This window comes from Gorilla gorilla, chromosome 1, assembly GCF_029281585.2.
Source record: "Gorilla gorilla gorilla isolate KB3781 chromosome 1, NHGRI_mGorGor1-v2.1_pri, whole genome shotgun sequence".
NCBI classification, from domain to species: Eukaryota; Metazoa; Chordata; class Mammalia; order Primates; family Hominidae; genus Gorilla; species Gorilla gorilla.
This window is the reverse complement of record NC_073224.2, coordinates 78,798,912-78,817,055: the sequence shown is the minus strand read 5'-3', so window position 1 is coordinate 78,817,055 and position 18,144 is coordinate 78,798,912. Positions and strand designations below refer to the sequence as shown.

At 41.2% G+C, this 18,144-nt stretch overlaps 1 protein-coding gene across 9 annotated transcripts in view; it reads right to left on the bottom strand.

Annotated features, from left to right (window-relative positions):
• The window catches only part of SEC16B (SEC16 homolog B, endoplasmic reticulum export factor), a 55,523-nt gene extending 38,004 nt beyond the window's left edge, over positions 1–17,519 (bottom strand). For 2 of the 9 annotated variants that reach the window (XM_063710627.1, XM_055377978.2), the window contains exons 1-4: positions 17,397–17,517; positions 6,338–6,454; positions 4,541–4,612; positions 828–1,181 (exon numbers count right to left, since the gene is read on the bottom strand). In XM_063710627.1, the coding sequence (XP_063566697.1) occupies positions 828–1,123 (296 nt within the window). In that variant the 5' untranslated portion in view covers positions 1,124–1,181; positions 4,541–4,612; positions 6,338–6,454; positions 17,397–17,517. Of the gene's footprint in view, positions 1–827; positions 1,182–3,026; positions 3,301–4,540; positions 4,613–6,337; positions 6,455–17,396 lie in introns of those variants that run through there. The other 7 variants (XM_063710625.1, XM_055377976.2, XM_063710634.1 and 4 more) reach the window with 7 other exon arrangements.
• Positions 17,520–18,144: the final 625 nt, after the last annotated feature.

Sequence of the window (18,144 nt, the reverse complement as noted above, 5' to 3'; positions counted from 1 at the left end):
TGATCCAGGAGCCTGGCCCAATTAGCAATTCTTTAGTATTTCTTAGGGATAAATTTCTTTATAATAATTGTCATAATTTCAACCCTGAATCTGTAAGCAGGTAAATATCACCCCAACTGGAAAAGCTGAAGTAGAACATAGACAGCTTCCAACATTCCATGAAATATTAAGTCCAGTGCTTACAGACCAGGGAAGCCGGAATTCCAGATTCTCCAACCTGGATAGAATGACCTCACTGCAACCTCTTCCTTCTGAACTTGGAGCCTGCAGGTTTCTATCTGCTTTCCCTGACGTCAATTTTTTTTAAGCTCCCATTCATTCAATACAGATTATTGGTATGCCTGTTCCATTCCGGGTACTGTTGTAGGCACTAGGACTCTTCTTGGTGCTGGTAGTGTCATGCTAATCCCAAGGTAGAGTGGTCCAATGACAATGAGGAACTCCTTATAGGGATCTCCAAGAAAAGCTTTTCCATAGTCTACATAAATGACCTTTTGCAATCCCAGAGCAAGAGGGTTCCATCTGCTGTCTTGAATTTCACCACTTTTTCTACCCTTTACACTGCCTACCCAAGCCCCCATACCCAGTGGCATTTGTGATGGCTTCTTTAAGAAGCTCCACTAGGGGAAAAACAGGAGAGAAATACTATCTTCAGTCATCAAAAACAAATTTGGGAGAGGACAGGATTTAGCTAAAGCCACATAGTAAGGTAGAGAAGGAAAAAGAAAAAAGGGGGAGAAAAATAAAAGGAAAAGGAAGAAGGAAAAGAACAACCTATTCACACGCATTTAGGAGAGTTGCATTCATTCCAAGCCCTAAAGCCATACCTTGAATACAACTGATTGGGATAACCACCTTCGTAATAGTCAACTCCGGACACAGGCTGATGCCAGTCCCCAGGCCAGGATGCATAATGGGGCTGTTGATGGTCTGCCCTGGGCTCCTGCTGTGGCTGGGGGCTCCCACGGTTGTCTTGCCATTGGTGAAACCTCTCTCCATTGTGCCAAGAGTGAGGGACAGGCTGATGATGTCCATCTCTCCGAAACCCTCGGTCTGGATCCTTTGAGGGTGCTGTGGCCTTCCCTCGTGTCTGGGGCAGCCTCTGGGGAGCCCAAAGTTCCATCCTTGACTCTCTGAATTTGTCCTGGGTTTTGAGTAAGTTGTGCAGTTATTTTATCTTCCTGCAGACAAAAGAAAAAGGAAAAAATCATCACTTGAAGCCTATGTCCAAACATAGTGGTTGATCAGGTTTTGTGAAAAGAGCAGCTATGGTCCTCGAAATATATCTAAAACAAACCATATGGTCATGGATACAGAGAAATCTGAGAAAAAATCTCAGATACATGAAGCAAATAACAGACTAGACAATTATATTAATATTGCTTAAAAAATTAAAAAGTACATGTGGAACAACGACAGATGGGGGAGGCAAGGGAGACAGATAACAGTAATAGGTACAGCTAAAAATGCTATCAAGGAATCCCAGTTGATGTTTCTTCACATATCCCCCCAGCAAGTGTTTATTTAACACTTACAGTGGAGGCCCTGTGGTATCATAAACAGAGTGGGTCTTGCAGAGAGCTAGATCAGAGTTCAAATCCTAACTCTGCCACTTAACTAGCTAGTTCATTTTTTCAAGCCTCAATTTCCTTACCCATGAAATGGAGACTGTAATGACTACCTTGCAAGGTTATTGACAGAGTTAAAGATAACCTATGCGAAGTGCGTAACATGTTACCTAACATGTTAAAATGCTCAATAAATAGCAGTGTTATCAAGGATAAAGATTAGGGTAGTATGAGTGGCTGAAGATGTTTATTAAACAAAAAGAAATTTAGACTGACCTTTTCAAGAAGCACCTTTTCTGAATCCTTACATTAACCCCCTCAAAGAACTAGAACCTATATAATATGGTCATACCTGCTCCTCCTCCAGAGGAGCCAACAAGAGGCAAATTTGGGATTGTTTTCATAAGAAAATAGAAGGCCATATCTCAGGATTCTTCCTGGCTGGAGATTTTAAATGCTGAAAGTCTCCCTAGCATCAAACTAATTTTCCCCCACGTAATCCTGAAAAAGGGAAATTGCTCCAAGAACTGATTACCTTCCAGGTTCCTCTGCCCATTGCACGGGGTGGCGGGGGACAGGGGTTGCACCCACAGAAGGAAAGCACACCTCAGATCTTACTCTTGCTCAGGGATTCCTTGTGTCAGGAGCATCCACAGGCTAGGTCGGCCTCGATTTTTTTTCTTCCTTAGGAACTGTTTTAGGTTGCAAGATTCTGATCAAATCAGTTAACTTGTTTCCACTACTGAAGGTCCCAGCCTCATATAAAAATTCATATCAGAACAAAAGGTCAAAAGGCTGGGTGTTGAAATTGAGACGTCACTCTGCTCAAACACCAGGGAGCCGAGGTCGACAGCTATGAGCCAAGAGCTATGAGACAGCAGAACACACAAGAAGAGCAAGGTGCGGAGGGGGCCTCCCACCTCAAGGTCACTCACAACTCAGGGGAACCTGTGGCTTCCTTCCCATATCATCTCACTCCCTTGAAAAAGCCAGGTGCAATGACAGCCTTTGCCAGCAAATCCCAGGAAAGGCCAAATGTCCCAGACACAGGGAAGGGCACATGAGCCTTTTCTGAAGGCTGGTGGAACTCAAAACCATTTGGACCAAGTAAGCAGAATGAGAAGAAACCTGCTTTCTCCTTGTCCCCAGATAGTCTCATTAGGCAGCTCTTTCCCAACTGCAAAGGTGCAACACCCAGTCTTTCCACTGAAATCACATCATTTTGCTGCCAAGAGACATCAACTCCAGCAAATCAGTCCTCAGATTAAGGACACCAAATAAATAACACCTTCGATTCTCAAAATGAAGGAATTACATCTATGATGACAAATCAGACTCACACATTCACGTAGATGACCTTTCCTAGCCCCAGTAAAGGCAATCTTGCCTTTCCTAATCTGACGGCACAGCATGTCCAGCTCAAAGAGGGGAAAGAAGGGAGTGAGTGTTCCCACACACCTGCTCTGATGGCTTCCCACCTTCCTTCAGCGCTGCTCCAGGGACCTGGCCCAAGAGTGCCTCCTCTCCTCTTGGAGACTGTCAAAGTCCAGATGCCACATCTACCAAGACTCCCCAGGCCCTCAGATCTACAACATGTCAGTTACCTTTGCAACTGCCCAGTCTCCATGGAGCTGATTCATTAGGGCAAAGTACAGCCCAGATACCGCAGCCCAGGACCTGCCTGACTTGACGAATTTGCTCAGAACCCTGTCAGAGACTGGCACTTCTGTTTGCCTGAGCATGGGCTGAGCCAGGTTCACTCACATGAGAAATCATCCAAATTCCCACAGCAATCACGGAAGAGAGACATCAGGAAGAGGAAGTCCAGAAGCCCCAAGGCAGCCTGGTCTGGCGAGAAAAGCACCACCTTTGGGGTGTTAACTCGGGGCTCTACCACTAGCTGGTTCTGTTACTTAACCTCTCTGAGTTTCAGTTTCTTTTTCTTTAAAATGGGAATGGCAATGCTTAGCTTATGAGGGTCATTACGAGGCTGAAATGTTGGTAAAGCAGCACATGATATACAGGTAAGTATGCCCTGCAGATCAATATTATCTTTTCCTTTCCAAAGAGACAAGTTAATTCCACTGGTTGAGGCACACGGGGAAGGGGACACACTCACTGGTGGGAGTAAACACCTGGTTTGCCCAGTGTGGGTTTTTCTTATGTATATTTCTCACCATTGGGTTCTGGTTATGTAATAAATTCTGTCATCTAGCTGGAAGGCAGATTTATATCCCCAATATTGAACTGAAGGCACTAAAAAGTTTTCCATTATAACAAGAAAGTAGTTTCTCGCACTTGAAATATACATTTCTTCTGCATTATTAAGGTAAACGCAGAAAAGCACATGACTACTTCTGAATTAATATTTTAAAATTCTGAATTTGCTCTTTTAAAAAATCCCAAATGGTTTATTCTTTCTCTCAACAAATGCTTACTGTGTTCCTATTAAGGGCCAGGATTTGACACACATAAATATAAATGACACAAATTAGTCTCTCATGTCTGTCCTTACTAGTCCAGGGAAAACCACCCCTCTTGGGTCTCATGGTCATATAGGGTCATGTACCTAAGCTACAAGATTTTCTCTCAGCCCCTCAGCTGACTCTAGAACCCAGCAACTGAGCATAGAATTCTCTGACTGTAGCTAATGGTTTCTTTTTTTTTTTTTTTCCAAGACAGAGTCTTTCTCTGTCGCCCAGAGATGGAGTTTAATGGTACAATCTCAGCTCACTGCAACCTCTACCTCCCAGGTTCAAGCAATTCTCCTGCCTCAGCCTCCCGAGTAGCTGGGATTACAGGTGTGTGCCACCACCCCTGGCTAATTTCTGTATTTTTAGTAAAGAAGGGGTTTCATCATGTTGGCCAGGCTGGTCTCAAACTCCTGACCTTGTGATCCACCTGCCTGAGCCTCCCAAAGTGCTGGGATTACAGGCGTAAGCCACCATGCCTAGCCACTAATGGTTTCTTACCTCACTCTTGGGCTGTGAAGTTTGGCTCTCTAATGGCTGCACTGTTGTTTTTAATCCTTCTGGGAAGAGGAACTAGAGAAGGACATGCACATTAACAGCAGGAATCAGAATGTGGGTGATGATTACACTGATGTGATATCAAATTATATGTTCTGATATATCACAACAACATTCATAAAAGTTCTTGATGTTACTCTTTTGGCATATAATGTGACATTAGTCTTGCCCTGTAACACCAGCTGCATTATGGGAATGTTAACTTTGAAAAGGACCTTAGAGGTTATTTTAGCAACTATGCTTTTTTGATGATAAAACCAAGATCCAAACAAGTGAAATGATTTACCCAAGATCACAAAGTTACCTAGAAGTTCAGTGAAAATTACACTGATGTGCTCTAGCTGCCTTGCACACCAGTGCAAGGTTAGTAAGAGCTGATTATTAAATATTCAGGAATTGTGTGAGCCGGTTGTTAAACCATGGAAAACTTGAAATCCACCATGGTGGGAGTATTTACACCACAGAAATTGGCAAATGCTACAAAGCAAGGTTGTTGGTGGGTTGTTGGTTTATTTCAGAGAACCTGTTTAGCAGCATACTGATTTTAACCCCAAACTCTTACTTCCTGATTCAGCGTTCTTGCAATTATAGAATTGTCATTCTGTTACTAGCCTTCATTGCACAACCCTGGCTTAAACATCTAGTCAAATTATTCTAAATGCTTATTTTGTGACATCCCAAAGTAACTCTAATTATCTCTAGAGTTATTATGAAACTCTTCAAACACTCACCAACCAAAATTAATTCTAATTAGCTTTAATTATTCTATATAGACATATGGCATACAACAGTTATATGGGTCACAAAATTAAATAGATTGTGGTGGGATCTCACCACTCCAAAGGGTTTAGGATTTATCATTTCCTACCTTCCCAGCCCCACATAACTACAATTACTAAGTCTTTCAACCTGGCAGCTCAATTCTTCCTGATTTCTAAACCAAATTGACCCAGCTTGACAATACATTAGGAGCTCAATCCCCACCAGGAGGTGGACCAGAATGAGTCTTGCCACCCCAAGTCCTGGCTGCAGTGTTCTTGGATAATCCAGTAGGCTCCCTCATGCCCAAATGGCTACAGTCTTCACATCATCCTGCCCCAAGTGTTCTGTCCTCATACTTGATTCCTGCTCTGCATCCCAACTATGCACCAGGATTGGAGTCCTAGAAGTTTACTAATTTATGTGAATTTCCTTTCCCAGTCTCCATCCTCCTTTCCAAATGCCGGACAGCACTGTCTAGGGTCTAGCTTCAAACAAGAATAACTGCCTGCTGTGAACTGAATGTCTGTTTCCTCCCAAAATTCATATGTTGAAATCCTAACTCCCAATGTGATGGTATTAGGAGGTAGGCCTCCAAGAAGTAATTAGGGCATGAGAGTGGAGCCTTGTCAATGGAATTAGTTCCCTTATAAAAAGACACAAGAGGGTTTGCTTCTCCTCTCTCTCTCTGCTCTCTGGTGTGTAAGAATACAACCAAAAGATGGCCATCTGCAAACCAGGAAGTGGCCCTCACCAGACACCAGATCTGCTGGAATCTTGATCTTGGACTTCCCAGCCTCCAGAAGGGTGAGAAATAAATTTCTGTTGTTTAAGCCCTAGTCTATGGTTTTCTGTTACAGTAACCCAAACTGACTAAGACACTACCCTAGTTTGACACCTGTCTAGCAAAAGTATTATCACTGTTAATGATGCTGCTAATGTTTAGCCACCGGATTAGTGCTGATGGATGTGAACACCCACCTAGATCTACGTCAGGTTTGCCAGGAATCCTTGAGCACTGTGATTTAATGACTGGTTACTCTTGCAAAGGGCAGCTCAGCATTTAAGACGTCCCTCAGGCTTCATCCTAATCCTTTACTGAAAGTAAAAATTTAGAAAACAAGTTGAGAAGATCTACATCAACGTGTTATCAGTAGTTACCCACCAGGTAATGGAATGGTGGATGATTTTATTTTCTTCCTCTTGCTTATCCATATTTTCTAACTTTTCTACAATAAATGTATATTATTTTAAAAGGCAAAAATAACTGACATTATTTTTAATCAATAGTGTTAGTTCAACAATCAAATGTGTTATTGTCACATCAGTTACTAATTAGGCATTCAAGCTGCTAAAATGGGACAGTGCTCAAAACTTCCAAGATTGATTAACTGTGCTCAGTCTGCTTTTCTTGATAGAGGTTGAGTCGTTTGTACACTGAACAAGTGTTTATTGAACACCTACTATATGCCCATCATTATCACATGCACTGGGGATACAAAGATAAATAACATGCAATACCTGCCCCAAAGAAGCTCTCAATTCAGTACAGCAGTAGACATTGAATCATAATACAATGAGTCACAGTACAATGCAATAGTAATACAATGTAATCATCATTCTAATGGATATATCACTGATTTTTCTAATGGAAGAAGCACAGCGGAAAGCAGGAGACTGGAAATGGTAGGTGTGCTGTTCAAGGCTATTCCATAAATCAAGCAGGACAGATGAATGCCTGAACGAGAGCAGCTGTGGAGAGACTGGAGGAGAAGGGACATGTAGAATATATATATATATATATATATATATATATATGTTTATAAAATATAATCAACATGCATTGATGGTCTGTTGACTGTAGAAGATGAGGGAGAAGGAGAAGTCAAGGATGATCCAAGTTTTCAGGCTGTGGAGATGAGATCATGCTACCTTTTTTTTTTTATTTTGGCTAATAATCTTAGAAGAGGAGCCAGTTTGGTGGGGAAGATGATGTGTTCAGTTTTGCACATGCTGAATGTGAGGGGCCTGTGGGACACAGAGGTGAGTATGGTCAATAAGTAGTTGGCTGTAATGAGCTCAAGAGAAAGGATGGAGGAGAGATGTGGTGGTTGAAGCCACAGACACAGATAGGATCACTGAAGAAATGCTTAGAAGACAAGTCTGAGGAAGGAGCTCTGAGGTGGACGTAGAAGAACTGGACACAGAAAGAGGAGCCTATGAAAGATAACATGGAGGTGCCAGAAAGATGGGCAGATAACCAGAAGAGGATGGTGTCCCAGAAGCCAGACGTGATGGCTTCAAAAGCAGGACAGTAGTCAACAATGCCAAACCTAGGAGGAATATTGAGAAAGACAACAAGTAAAAATGTGTTCTCTGGATCACTGGATTTGACAATTAAGAGGTTTGATGATCTTAACAGGAACAATTTCAGTAGGGCCATGGTCAAGGGAGTGAGGGATTAGACATAGAAATCACTTCTACAGCACATGGAAATTAAGGAAGAGGAGGCAGCAAGTAAAATTACTCTTTCCAGAACCCTAGATGTGAAGAAAAGGGTTGGGGCTACCATGAGGCACTCGGATTTGAAGAATTGGTTTAGGGTGGACTAGACAAGAGAGGGTTTCTGCTGATTCATATGAAGAGACTGGAAATACACAATTACTGAAGAAACAAATCTCAGAGAAAATACATCACATGGGATCCAGAGCACAGGAACAAAAGTTAAACCTAGCCAAGGAAGGGCACCTGTTCCTCTAAATCAGGGAAAAAGAGGTGAAGATGGGCATAGGTGGAGATAAGTTTGAACATAAGGGGACAGAAACCAAGAATTCCCTGTGGAGTAGAATGCCAAGTTCTACTGGCCACCTCTAGGGTGAGAATTTGGTAAGAGACTTGAGACAACATTATGACGGTTTGGAATGGCCAGTGTGGAATATAGGAGTGGGCTTTAACTAAGAACGTGTGCTCAGAGTAACAAGTGGGCTGGAAATGCAGCTGTTATTGAACACCTAGGCTGACTTCAAGCTCCATGGGGATGTCAGCCTTCTGTGCTTTGTTCCGTGCAATATTCGCAGTGCCTTGCACAGTGCCTGGCATATGACAAGAGCTCGATAAAGTTTTATTTATAAATGAATGGACACCTTAAATGTATACCAGCAACAGCTTATACTGTATGACTGTATCCAATAGTTTTCATAGCCTGAGTATAGAATTAAATATTGAAAGAGAGTTTCCAGAGAAAGTAAAAGAGAAGGCTGAGGCAGTGAGTTTAGGGGGCTGACCTATAAGTGTGGATAAAGGGCTGCTGTGTGGGATATAAATGAGACACAAACAGACACAAATTATCTGCATACTTTATTAAAATGAAGTCCCTAGCTAATCTTAAGAGACCCACTCCAACAAGACAGTGAAAGAAAAACATTACGTTACAACAATTTTTTAAAAATTCTTAATCAAAGTGGGAATGATGAGATAATGGCCACACATGTATTTCCAGCAACATCTGATGCATTGTGGCTCTTTTTAGTCAGCAAGCATCTCATATTTCTGACTCCAAGAATGAATCAGGGAGTGACGGTTTAGTGCAGAGCAGCCTCTTGACTCCAACTAAGCTACCCCCTGGAAACAGTCTTGGGATATGGAACTCTCATGGCCTCAGCCAGTGTTGGCCACCAAGACTCCAGCCCCTCGCTTCAGGTGAGCTGGGTGGCAGACAAGATGCAGAGCATCCTGTGCGGCTCAGCTGTTCTAGTTATTATGAGGGAGTGTGCCAAGAAAAGATGATGCCTCTGCCAGAGACAATTAGCCTGGCACAGGTGCCATAAGCTACCAGTGCCAGTCCTGGGATTGTTACTCTTACCACAACCTTAGGAGTGAAGGTTTAGGCACAATGCAGGCTTCCTACAGCACCAAGGCACCCTGTGGTTGCACCCACAAAGGACTCCTTCAAATGCCACCTACGTAGCTGCCTGCAAACCTGCCTGCTCTGCATCCACCTCTGCTGCCAAGAGCTGGAGAGGCAGTCTATCATTCAAGAAGAATGACTCTATGCTTCCTTATTAGCCCTAGGCTGGCAGAGGTGGCCCAACCTCCTCCTCTCTTCACCACTCCCGTTTGATTGATGCCCCCTGAATCAAGAACAGTGGGTGGCAGATGGATGCTGCTGTGACTTCTGACCCCATGTCAAGCTCCAGCAGGCAGAGGTGACTCATAAACCCACTAAGTGAAGTAGGACTGGAATATTCTTGGAATGTTCTCTCAGCTGCAGGTCGATAGGATGTAAATTCCCCAAAGGAGCAAGACAACTTGGTGGTCCTGGAACAAAGTTGTCCAGGTGTGAATCCCAGCCCTACTATGCTGGTTGTGTGAATTTGGGCAAATTACTCTGCATCTCCTTTTCTTCATCTGTAAAATAGGGATAATAATAGAACCTCCTACCTCACAGAGTTATTATAGCGGTAAAATTAGATTAAAACCCTACAAAGTGTTTGGCAAATCACAAAATGCACAATAAATGTTAACAGTTATTATTTCCCTGGAAATACCATAAATTGCCTAAGAAGTATTCTGCACAAGTCATCAGTAAGGGATTAACTGATTATTCATCACTGCTGCAAAATCTACAATTTCTCCTTGACACTTAATCCAATGCCCCCATTGAGCCATGAGATCAAGAAGAAATAGAGAAAATGTGTCATACAACAGCACAGGAAAAAAATAATGGGCTAAGGTGAAAACAACAAAATTAGAAACTTTAAGAAAATGCAGCCCAGTGCTTCTCACACTGGAGTACTTGTTGTTTCAGGAACAATGCAGGATGCCACGGACACTCATCAATTTTCTTTTCTAAACAATTTTAATAGTATCTTAATTTAAAACAAATACAAATGTTTTGGAATGAAATTCAAATTTGCCTTAATTTTTAAGATGAAGCATGATACTTCAAAGAAACTTTACATGTGCAATGGGACAGATACACATACACACACATTCACACACACATACCCTGTACCCCCAGAAGTCACTCCCTGCCATTTGTTGGAAAATTTTGAGAGATGCACTCTAAACAGAAGCAGACATTCAGATACACAGAACCAATGAGCTGGAAAGGATCTGTGGAAAGTCTCCATCCCTGCAGGTGAAGCAGTGTCTAAGCCAGACAGACTCAAGCCAAGGCCCTCATGCACACACGGCTCTTTCATTTACAGTCATAGAACTTCAACTACTCTCTATTGCTGGATAAAAAATATCATATTATATAAGACACTAGAAGGTACCTAGGGGGCTAGTGACACTCTCAGTTTACCTGAGATGGGTAGTATTTGTCCTTCAAGGAAAGTAGGTCTTCCAGCTCCATATAGAAACACACCCCAGTATTTTAGAGTCCAGATGTTACTTCCTGATGCATGACACACACAGTCACATACGTGACTCAGACTCTCATTGCAGCTGTCTGAATAGGGTAGACAGCCCCCATACCACTCAGCAATCTGCTCCTCTCTGGGTACAGAGCTGTGATCTTGTTTATATCTCCTTAAAAACTGTCCTTTCCTTCATCATTTTGGGAAGTAGCAAAGGCCCAAAGGAAAGAAAATAGAAAATGAAACCTGGATTTGGTTTTAACTACATCATTTGCTAGCCATGTGCCTTTGGAAAAATCGCCTAATCTCTACGAGCCCATCTTTTAAATGAAATTTTTAAATGAGATTTTAAAAATGAAATCTCATTTAAAAGGACTGTGATGTGGATGAAATGATACATGGAAAAACACCATAGAAAGTGCCTATTAATTACAGGAGTGGGTTTTCAATAAATCTTTGCTCTTCTCCCTTTCAGGTTCCTTATATTCTGTTAAAGGTGTGAGAAGCTAAACTATATACAAAGCCCATGACTTTGGTACACTATGGGAATTGAGAGCTCAGGCTTTGCAGTCAGAATTGGATTTGGGTTCCAATGCCTCTGCTGATTAGCTGTGAGCCTTCAGGCAAGTTATTTAACCTCTCAGGCTAAGTGTCCCCATTTGCTAAATGAGTGTATAATAACGAATATCTTCATGAGATTGTTGTAGAATAAATGAGATAATGTACTGTGCATGGCCTGTAGGAGGTGCACAATAAGTATTTGATAAATAAATTGATGCATGATCTAGGAAAAGCACTCAGCACACTCCCTGCACCTTGGTAAGTGTCCAACAAATGGTTGGTGTCAACGTTGTTTAAAAGAGCATAGCACTATTTCTAGCTGGGCATGATGGCTCATGCCTATAATCCCAGGAATTTGGGAGCCTGAGGCAGGAGGATTGCTGAGGCCAGAAGCTCAAGAAACCCTGGTCAACATAGTAAGACCCTGTCTCTACAAAAAAGAAAAAATTAGTTGGGCATGGTGGCTCACACCTGTAGTCTTACCTAATTGGGAAGCTTTGGTGGAAGGATCACTTGAGCCCAGGAGTTCAAAGTTGCAGTGAACTATGATCATACTGCACTCCAGCCTGGGTGACAAAGTAAGACCCTGTCTCAAATAGATAGATAGATAGATAGATAGATAGATAGATAGATAGATAGATAGATAGATAGATAGATAAATAAATAAATAGCATAGCAGAAAAGTTCATTTCTAGGCTGTTCAGAGTATATGTTCTTATTTAGCTTTTATCATAGCAGTTCATATTTAACTTTTATCTTAGCTATTCTTCATTATTGACATAATCTAATCTGAGGTTATTGTTTTTAATTTTTATTCTGCTCTGTCGCTCATCATAATAATCCATTGCAGTCATAGCTTATCTTTCCCAGAGATGCCTATCCTTAGCTCATTATTTTCATTACCCAGTGGCATCAGTAGAATGTCCATTTTAGAGGCAATAAAAGTGATACTTTTACCAAATTCACAGAGTGTGTCAGTACCAGTCATCAAGTAGAGGAAAATCAACCACAGGTCTTCTATTGGAATGCTTTTGCTCGGAAGAGCATATGGCTTAGTAATAGCCGTGTAATATAGTAATATATTTAACACAAAAATGCAATTATTTAAAATCTATTTCATGTGAATACAATAACTATAACCTTCAAAGTTATCAGTCATTGTAAATAGGTTCATTCAACCTGATGATTGATAGACAGATATTAAATCATAAAAATAAGAATTCAAAGATTAATTTCTGACAAATGGGACAAGTTCTCCTTGTATAAAGGTTCATACCATCTTGCAGGTTCTACTGTTCTGCCCACTGTTCCATGTACAGAAATGGCCCATGTGTGTGTACAGTGTGGATACATACATGTGTTTAAATGGCACTCACATCCCTTGCTCTATCAGTCTGGAATGAGTGACTGCAAATATAGCAAAGCTCCCCAGCAGTGCTGTTCTAATGTTAAATTTAGCATAGCAGGACAATTTCCATAGAAGCCACTTATGATGCCAAAAAACCAAATTCAAATTTCAGGTTCTGGAGGACATTGAAGGGCACAAGAAGATGATTTTCTAAGTGTATTAGTCCATTTTCATGCTGCTGATAAAGACATACCCAAGCCTGGGCAATTTACAAAAGAAAGAGGTTTAATGGACTTACAGTCCCACATGGCTGAGGAGGCCTCACGATCATGGCAGAAGGCAAGGAGGAGCAAGTCACATCTTATGTGGATGGCAGCAGGCAACAAGAGAGCTTGTGTAGGGAAACACCTCCTTATAGAACCATCAGATCTCGTGAAACTTACTCACTATCATAAGAAGAGCATGGGAAAGACCTGCCCCCATGATTCAATTACCTTCCACCGGGTCCCTCCCACAACATGTGGGAATTCAAGATGAGATTTGGGTGGGGACACAGCCAAAGCATATTACTAAGCATATGTGTCTGCTGTCATTACAAGGGAGATGGCTAAAGTTCACTATTTTCTGGAAGCATCCCATAACTGAATTTTGTAGATTCTCTGCATGCAACACTGCTTCCGTGATGTAGTTTCTGTACGAGCTTGCTAGACGTATTCCCTTTTACACTTAGGATGCAATATTCTGTATGCCTCATAACATTATGACACTGTGACACTATGTCCTAGTGCTGATCTAGATGTCATTCATTAAATAAATTATGTCACTAAATGAATCCAACTGTGGTATAATTTCACCCCTGGGAGAATTTTTTTTAATTATCTCCTTCATTCACCAAATAATATTTTAGACAATATTAATTCATTTATTTATGAAATAATAAATGAAGACTTTCATTTATTCAGTTCCTATGGGAGAAAAGCCTTTTCCCCATAGCTCCTCTAAGAAAGCTGCTAGCCCTGAAACTATATGGAAGGAACCCAAAACAGTTTGTGCTCCTATTTAATAACCAAGAAACAGGTGGGAACCCAGGAGTACTTTATTATTGTGTATTTCTTGAATATCTATTATGTGGCAATAATCATTTTAGGTGTTAACATTCAGGCCACACTAAGTGGGCAAGGTGAACTTGTTCCTTCTCTTCTTGGAGTTTAGTGCCTAATGGGGACACAGCCTAGGTGACAGGCAATTCCAATAATAAGTGCTGGGAGAGGATGACAATGAGAAGCAGATGTAATGCAAAGAAAAGGTATCAACCCTCACCAGAGAAGGTTTCTCTGCAAAAAAAAAGAAAAGAAAGAAAAAAAAATCTGCCTCAACTGAGACCTGAAGGATGAGAGTGCATTATCCTGGAAAGAGAGAAAAGAGAGCAAGAGAGAATGTGTTCTGGGCAGAACAGACACAATGAGGGCTAAGAGGCGAAGGAAGACCTGGTACATTTGCAGCATCATAATGGGTTTTATGCTCAATGTGGTTTGAGCTTAGAATGCAAAGAAAAGTTGAGAGCTGATACTGAAGACTGTCCCTGCTTGGCACCCGGGCAAGAAGAGTGGTGTGTAGAAATGGCAGGTACTCATCATAAGTATGTGCAAACCCCCGATGTTTAGCTTTTATCATAGCAGTTATATGATAAAAGCCAGGGGGTTTGCACACAGTTATGATGAATACCTGCCATTTCTGCCAGCATCCTACACTCTGGCTTCTAGTAATAAATTATCAGTTTTACTTTTATGAACTTCCCTGCCCCCTCTCAGTTTATTTGCCATGTGTGAGACTGACCCCATCTCTTGCTCTATGAATGAGCACAAAATTTAGACCTGGACAGTAAGAGTCTTGCATCTCCCTGGCCATGGTGATTAATTCAGCAGTCAGCACATGTCCAGAGACATTCCAAAAAGCAGGCACCCAGAACTTATGCTTGAACTACTGTGAAAGAAGGATGTTTCTCACTGGGTTGACTGACATAACAGAATGTCAACCTACAGCAGCAAGCAGCCATCTGTCCACCATTTATTCACTCAATAATTAATGACTGAATAACTATTATGTGCCTCATGTTGTAGGCATTAGGAATACAAAAATAAAGACATAATTCTATTTCTCAGGTTTTCACCATTAACTGGAGAGACAAATAAAATAATCACTTTAATAAAATGTGATAAGTGTTAGGGTAGAAGTTACATACATTATTATATGCAGAGGGAAAGGCAGCCAACTAAGAGAAAGCTATGTTCACGATGGGCCATGGTGAGTTGAGGTGCCTGCAGGACAATGTACTGGAGGTGTCTTAGGCAGTAAATATGAGTTAAGAGCTCCCAAGAGAAGTCTATAGAGACACACATCTGTGGTGGGTGGTATTCATTTGTTTATACTTTGCTTCTTTCCTGAAGATTTGTATGTGCTTTGATTTAGGCATTATCAGCATACAAGTCATAATTAAAATCTCAGATATGAATCAGATTGTCAAAGAAGAGCACAGACTTCAAAATAAGAAAATAATAGTTTAAGGTAAAAAGCAGAGTAAGAGAAGTAATGAAGACTAAGAAGGCAAAGTCAGAACAGCATCAAAGGCAACCAAGGGAGGAGAGGCTGTCAAGAAAGGCATAAAGACAACAAACACAGTAAGACATCAAATTACATAAGAACTCAAAAGTGCCCACTGGAGTCCATAGGGTTGGTGAAAGGGTCAGAAAAGGGAGAAAACAGTAAGGAGGGATTGTGTTTGCTCATTGGCTGGTTTGGTGGGTAGTCGGTTGGTGTATTATAAAATGGGAGAGACTTAAAGATGTTTTTGCTTGTGGTGGAAAGCCAGTGGAAAGACTGAAGACACGGGCAGAATAAAGGAACTGAGTGATGAGTGTGGTGGTTCCAGAGGAGGCTTATGGGGATAAGTAATCCAAGAGAAGGGATTTGACCTGAGTCAGGAAGTACACCTCTCTCTTGGGGAAGGGAGGCAGGCAGCAAGGGTATGAATGCCCATGCAGATAATTTTGTGAGCTAGGCTAGCAGGGCTGATGGACAATAAGTCTACATAAAAATTGTGCTTTTTAAAAATGGATTTGATCCATCATTCTACTAACGTGTTATGAATCTCCCACAACTTCCAAAGTCAAAAAGGACTGAACTGATGATGGTGAGGAGTTCTAGGAAGCTGAGGCTGCACTGCATGGCCGCCAATGGTGGGTATTTTCTGTTCTATTTGAAACCATAGCCTGGCTGATTTTTATTTTATTTTAGTTTTTGACTCAGTTAAATTTATTTCAAACCTTAAGCCTACGGGTCACACTTATTTCAAGCAATTTCATTTTCTTAAGAGTCAGGCTGTTGTGTCTTTGCCTCTCAAAAGTCAGCAGCAGTTGAAAAGTTACTTGTTCCAATCAATAACCATTTGAAAACAGAAATAGATATTTAAGATGAGTCTGTGTGGAATTGCTCCTTTTAAGACATCTTTCTCAAAAGCAACCTTTCCACCTATCAACATTACACTGTAAATGGGCCCATTTAGGAGAATCCTTCAAGTTTCTATTATAGAATATCTCAATCTGATGAGGCCTGGCTGGTGACATATGAGATCCATTTCAGAAATAAAGCACCTGTCCCCGAATTGGATGTGGAGCTAAGGTAATGCTGTGTGAGAAGCTGTTCAGCAAGGGGAAAATTCACACTAGGTGAGCAATCAATTACTGAAGAGGTTATCCACCCCAATGCATTCATTTTATAGCACATAAACTGAAGCCCAGAGTGCCATATGGTTCACTGGGATCAATGCCAGGATCTGAATCCAGGTCCCCTGATTCCCAGCCCAGTGTTCATTTCTCCTCTTATAACATCTGTTACTCCTGCTGGGCAGCAGACTCCTCAGGGGCAGTGACCCACCTCTTCCATCTTGTTCACTTAGGTATCCCCCCACATAGAGAGGTGACAATCAAAAATATCTGTTCGCCAATAAGTTAACCATACTCAGGTTAAGCCGCTGTTGGTCACTTAGGTTTTATGCAGAGCTGAACATCAGAGTAAAAGGTCTCAACAGAAAAAAAAAAAAAATCACCAACCCATAAATACATGGTTTATGATCTCTGAAAATACTAGAAACTCTAAACACGACTTCCAGGGTGGAAGCCTTGGGAACAGCAGCCACAGAGCCTCCTCTTGTAAAGAGATCCAAGCCGGAGTTTTATTGTCATGGGGTTGGCAGGCACCACACCCCTAGTCATCTATATAGCTTGAGAACAAAAGTTTCCACACTGCCTCTAAGTCAGTTTTAACCAACTTGAATCCTCCTCAAAATATTTAACAGCCTCTCTCCTTTTCCCAAACACTGTAACTGCTAAGCTTCCTTTCATCTTTCCATAATCAAACCTGCCTAAAGTTTTTTAGTAAGTTGAAATCACGTGTTCTTTTGCACATTAACAATCCATTCCATCCCCCAGGGAACAGCCTTTGCCAGAGTATGAAGGAACTCCAAGGAGTTAGGGTTGGAAATTGGCATTAGCCACAGCTGAAGTTAGTTTTTTCGAGCAAAACCCTGTGAAGTTCTTCATTTTGCTGAAAACCATGTGCTGGCTTAATGCCTTTTTATTCTGGTTGAGACCAAATGCTTCTCAAATGAGTCTGCTAGAAGGGTCTTTAGTGAGAACTGTATTCCCTCTTAGCATTCTTCAATTTGCATTTGGTTTGGGTTAATTGGTTAATGGTGAAAATAAGTACTTACATCGATTGCCCCTAAATCAGGAGTTGCTGCTGCTGCTTCTGCTATATCCCATCATGACAGCCTGCTGTTACTCACAGCTGGCAGATACTGTAAACTGTGTTGCCACGTCAGCTGCCCAGAACCTTTCTGCTTCAGCAGCAGTTTCCCATCGGAATGGCTTAATATGCAGCTCCTGAGGCTGGAAACATGATCTGACCACCATATTGAGAAGGTCTGAAAAAAGAGGTCATTCTCTGACATTACAGAAAGAAACCACACACTCCCCTTTGTATTTCTAAATGAGAGTTCCAAAGAGAACCTAACTATTACATTGAATTCCTAAACAATCAGGGCAGCAAGTTAATAATTGGGAAAAAATTCCATCGGGATTAGACACTGAAAAAGTGAAAATTAGGAACTCAGCATTATAGATGTTAGTTCATTATAAAATTGTTAGTTTGGAGTAGCAAAAAAGTGAAGACGTGAATGCTCATGAATAAAGAAATAGTTGGATAAATAATGAGATATTTATGTTGTGAAGCATTAGGATACCTAATAACCAATAATAAAGCTATGCCAGTTGACTTGGAAGGGTTTCTATGACATATTATTGAGTGAAAAGGTATATTATCCCACATGCCATTATATATGCATATACAGAATTATTTCAGTTTATTTATGAGTATGTAGGTATCAAAGAAGACTATTTATATAATCAGAAGAAATAATAAAGCTGTCTTTATTAGGTAAGAATCACTGACAAGTGGTA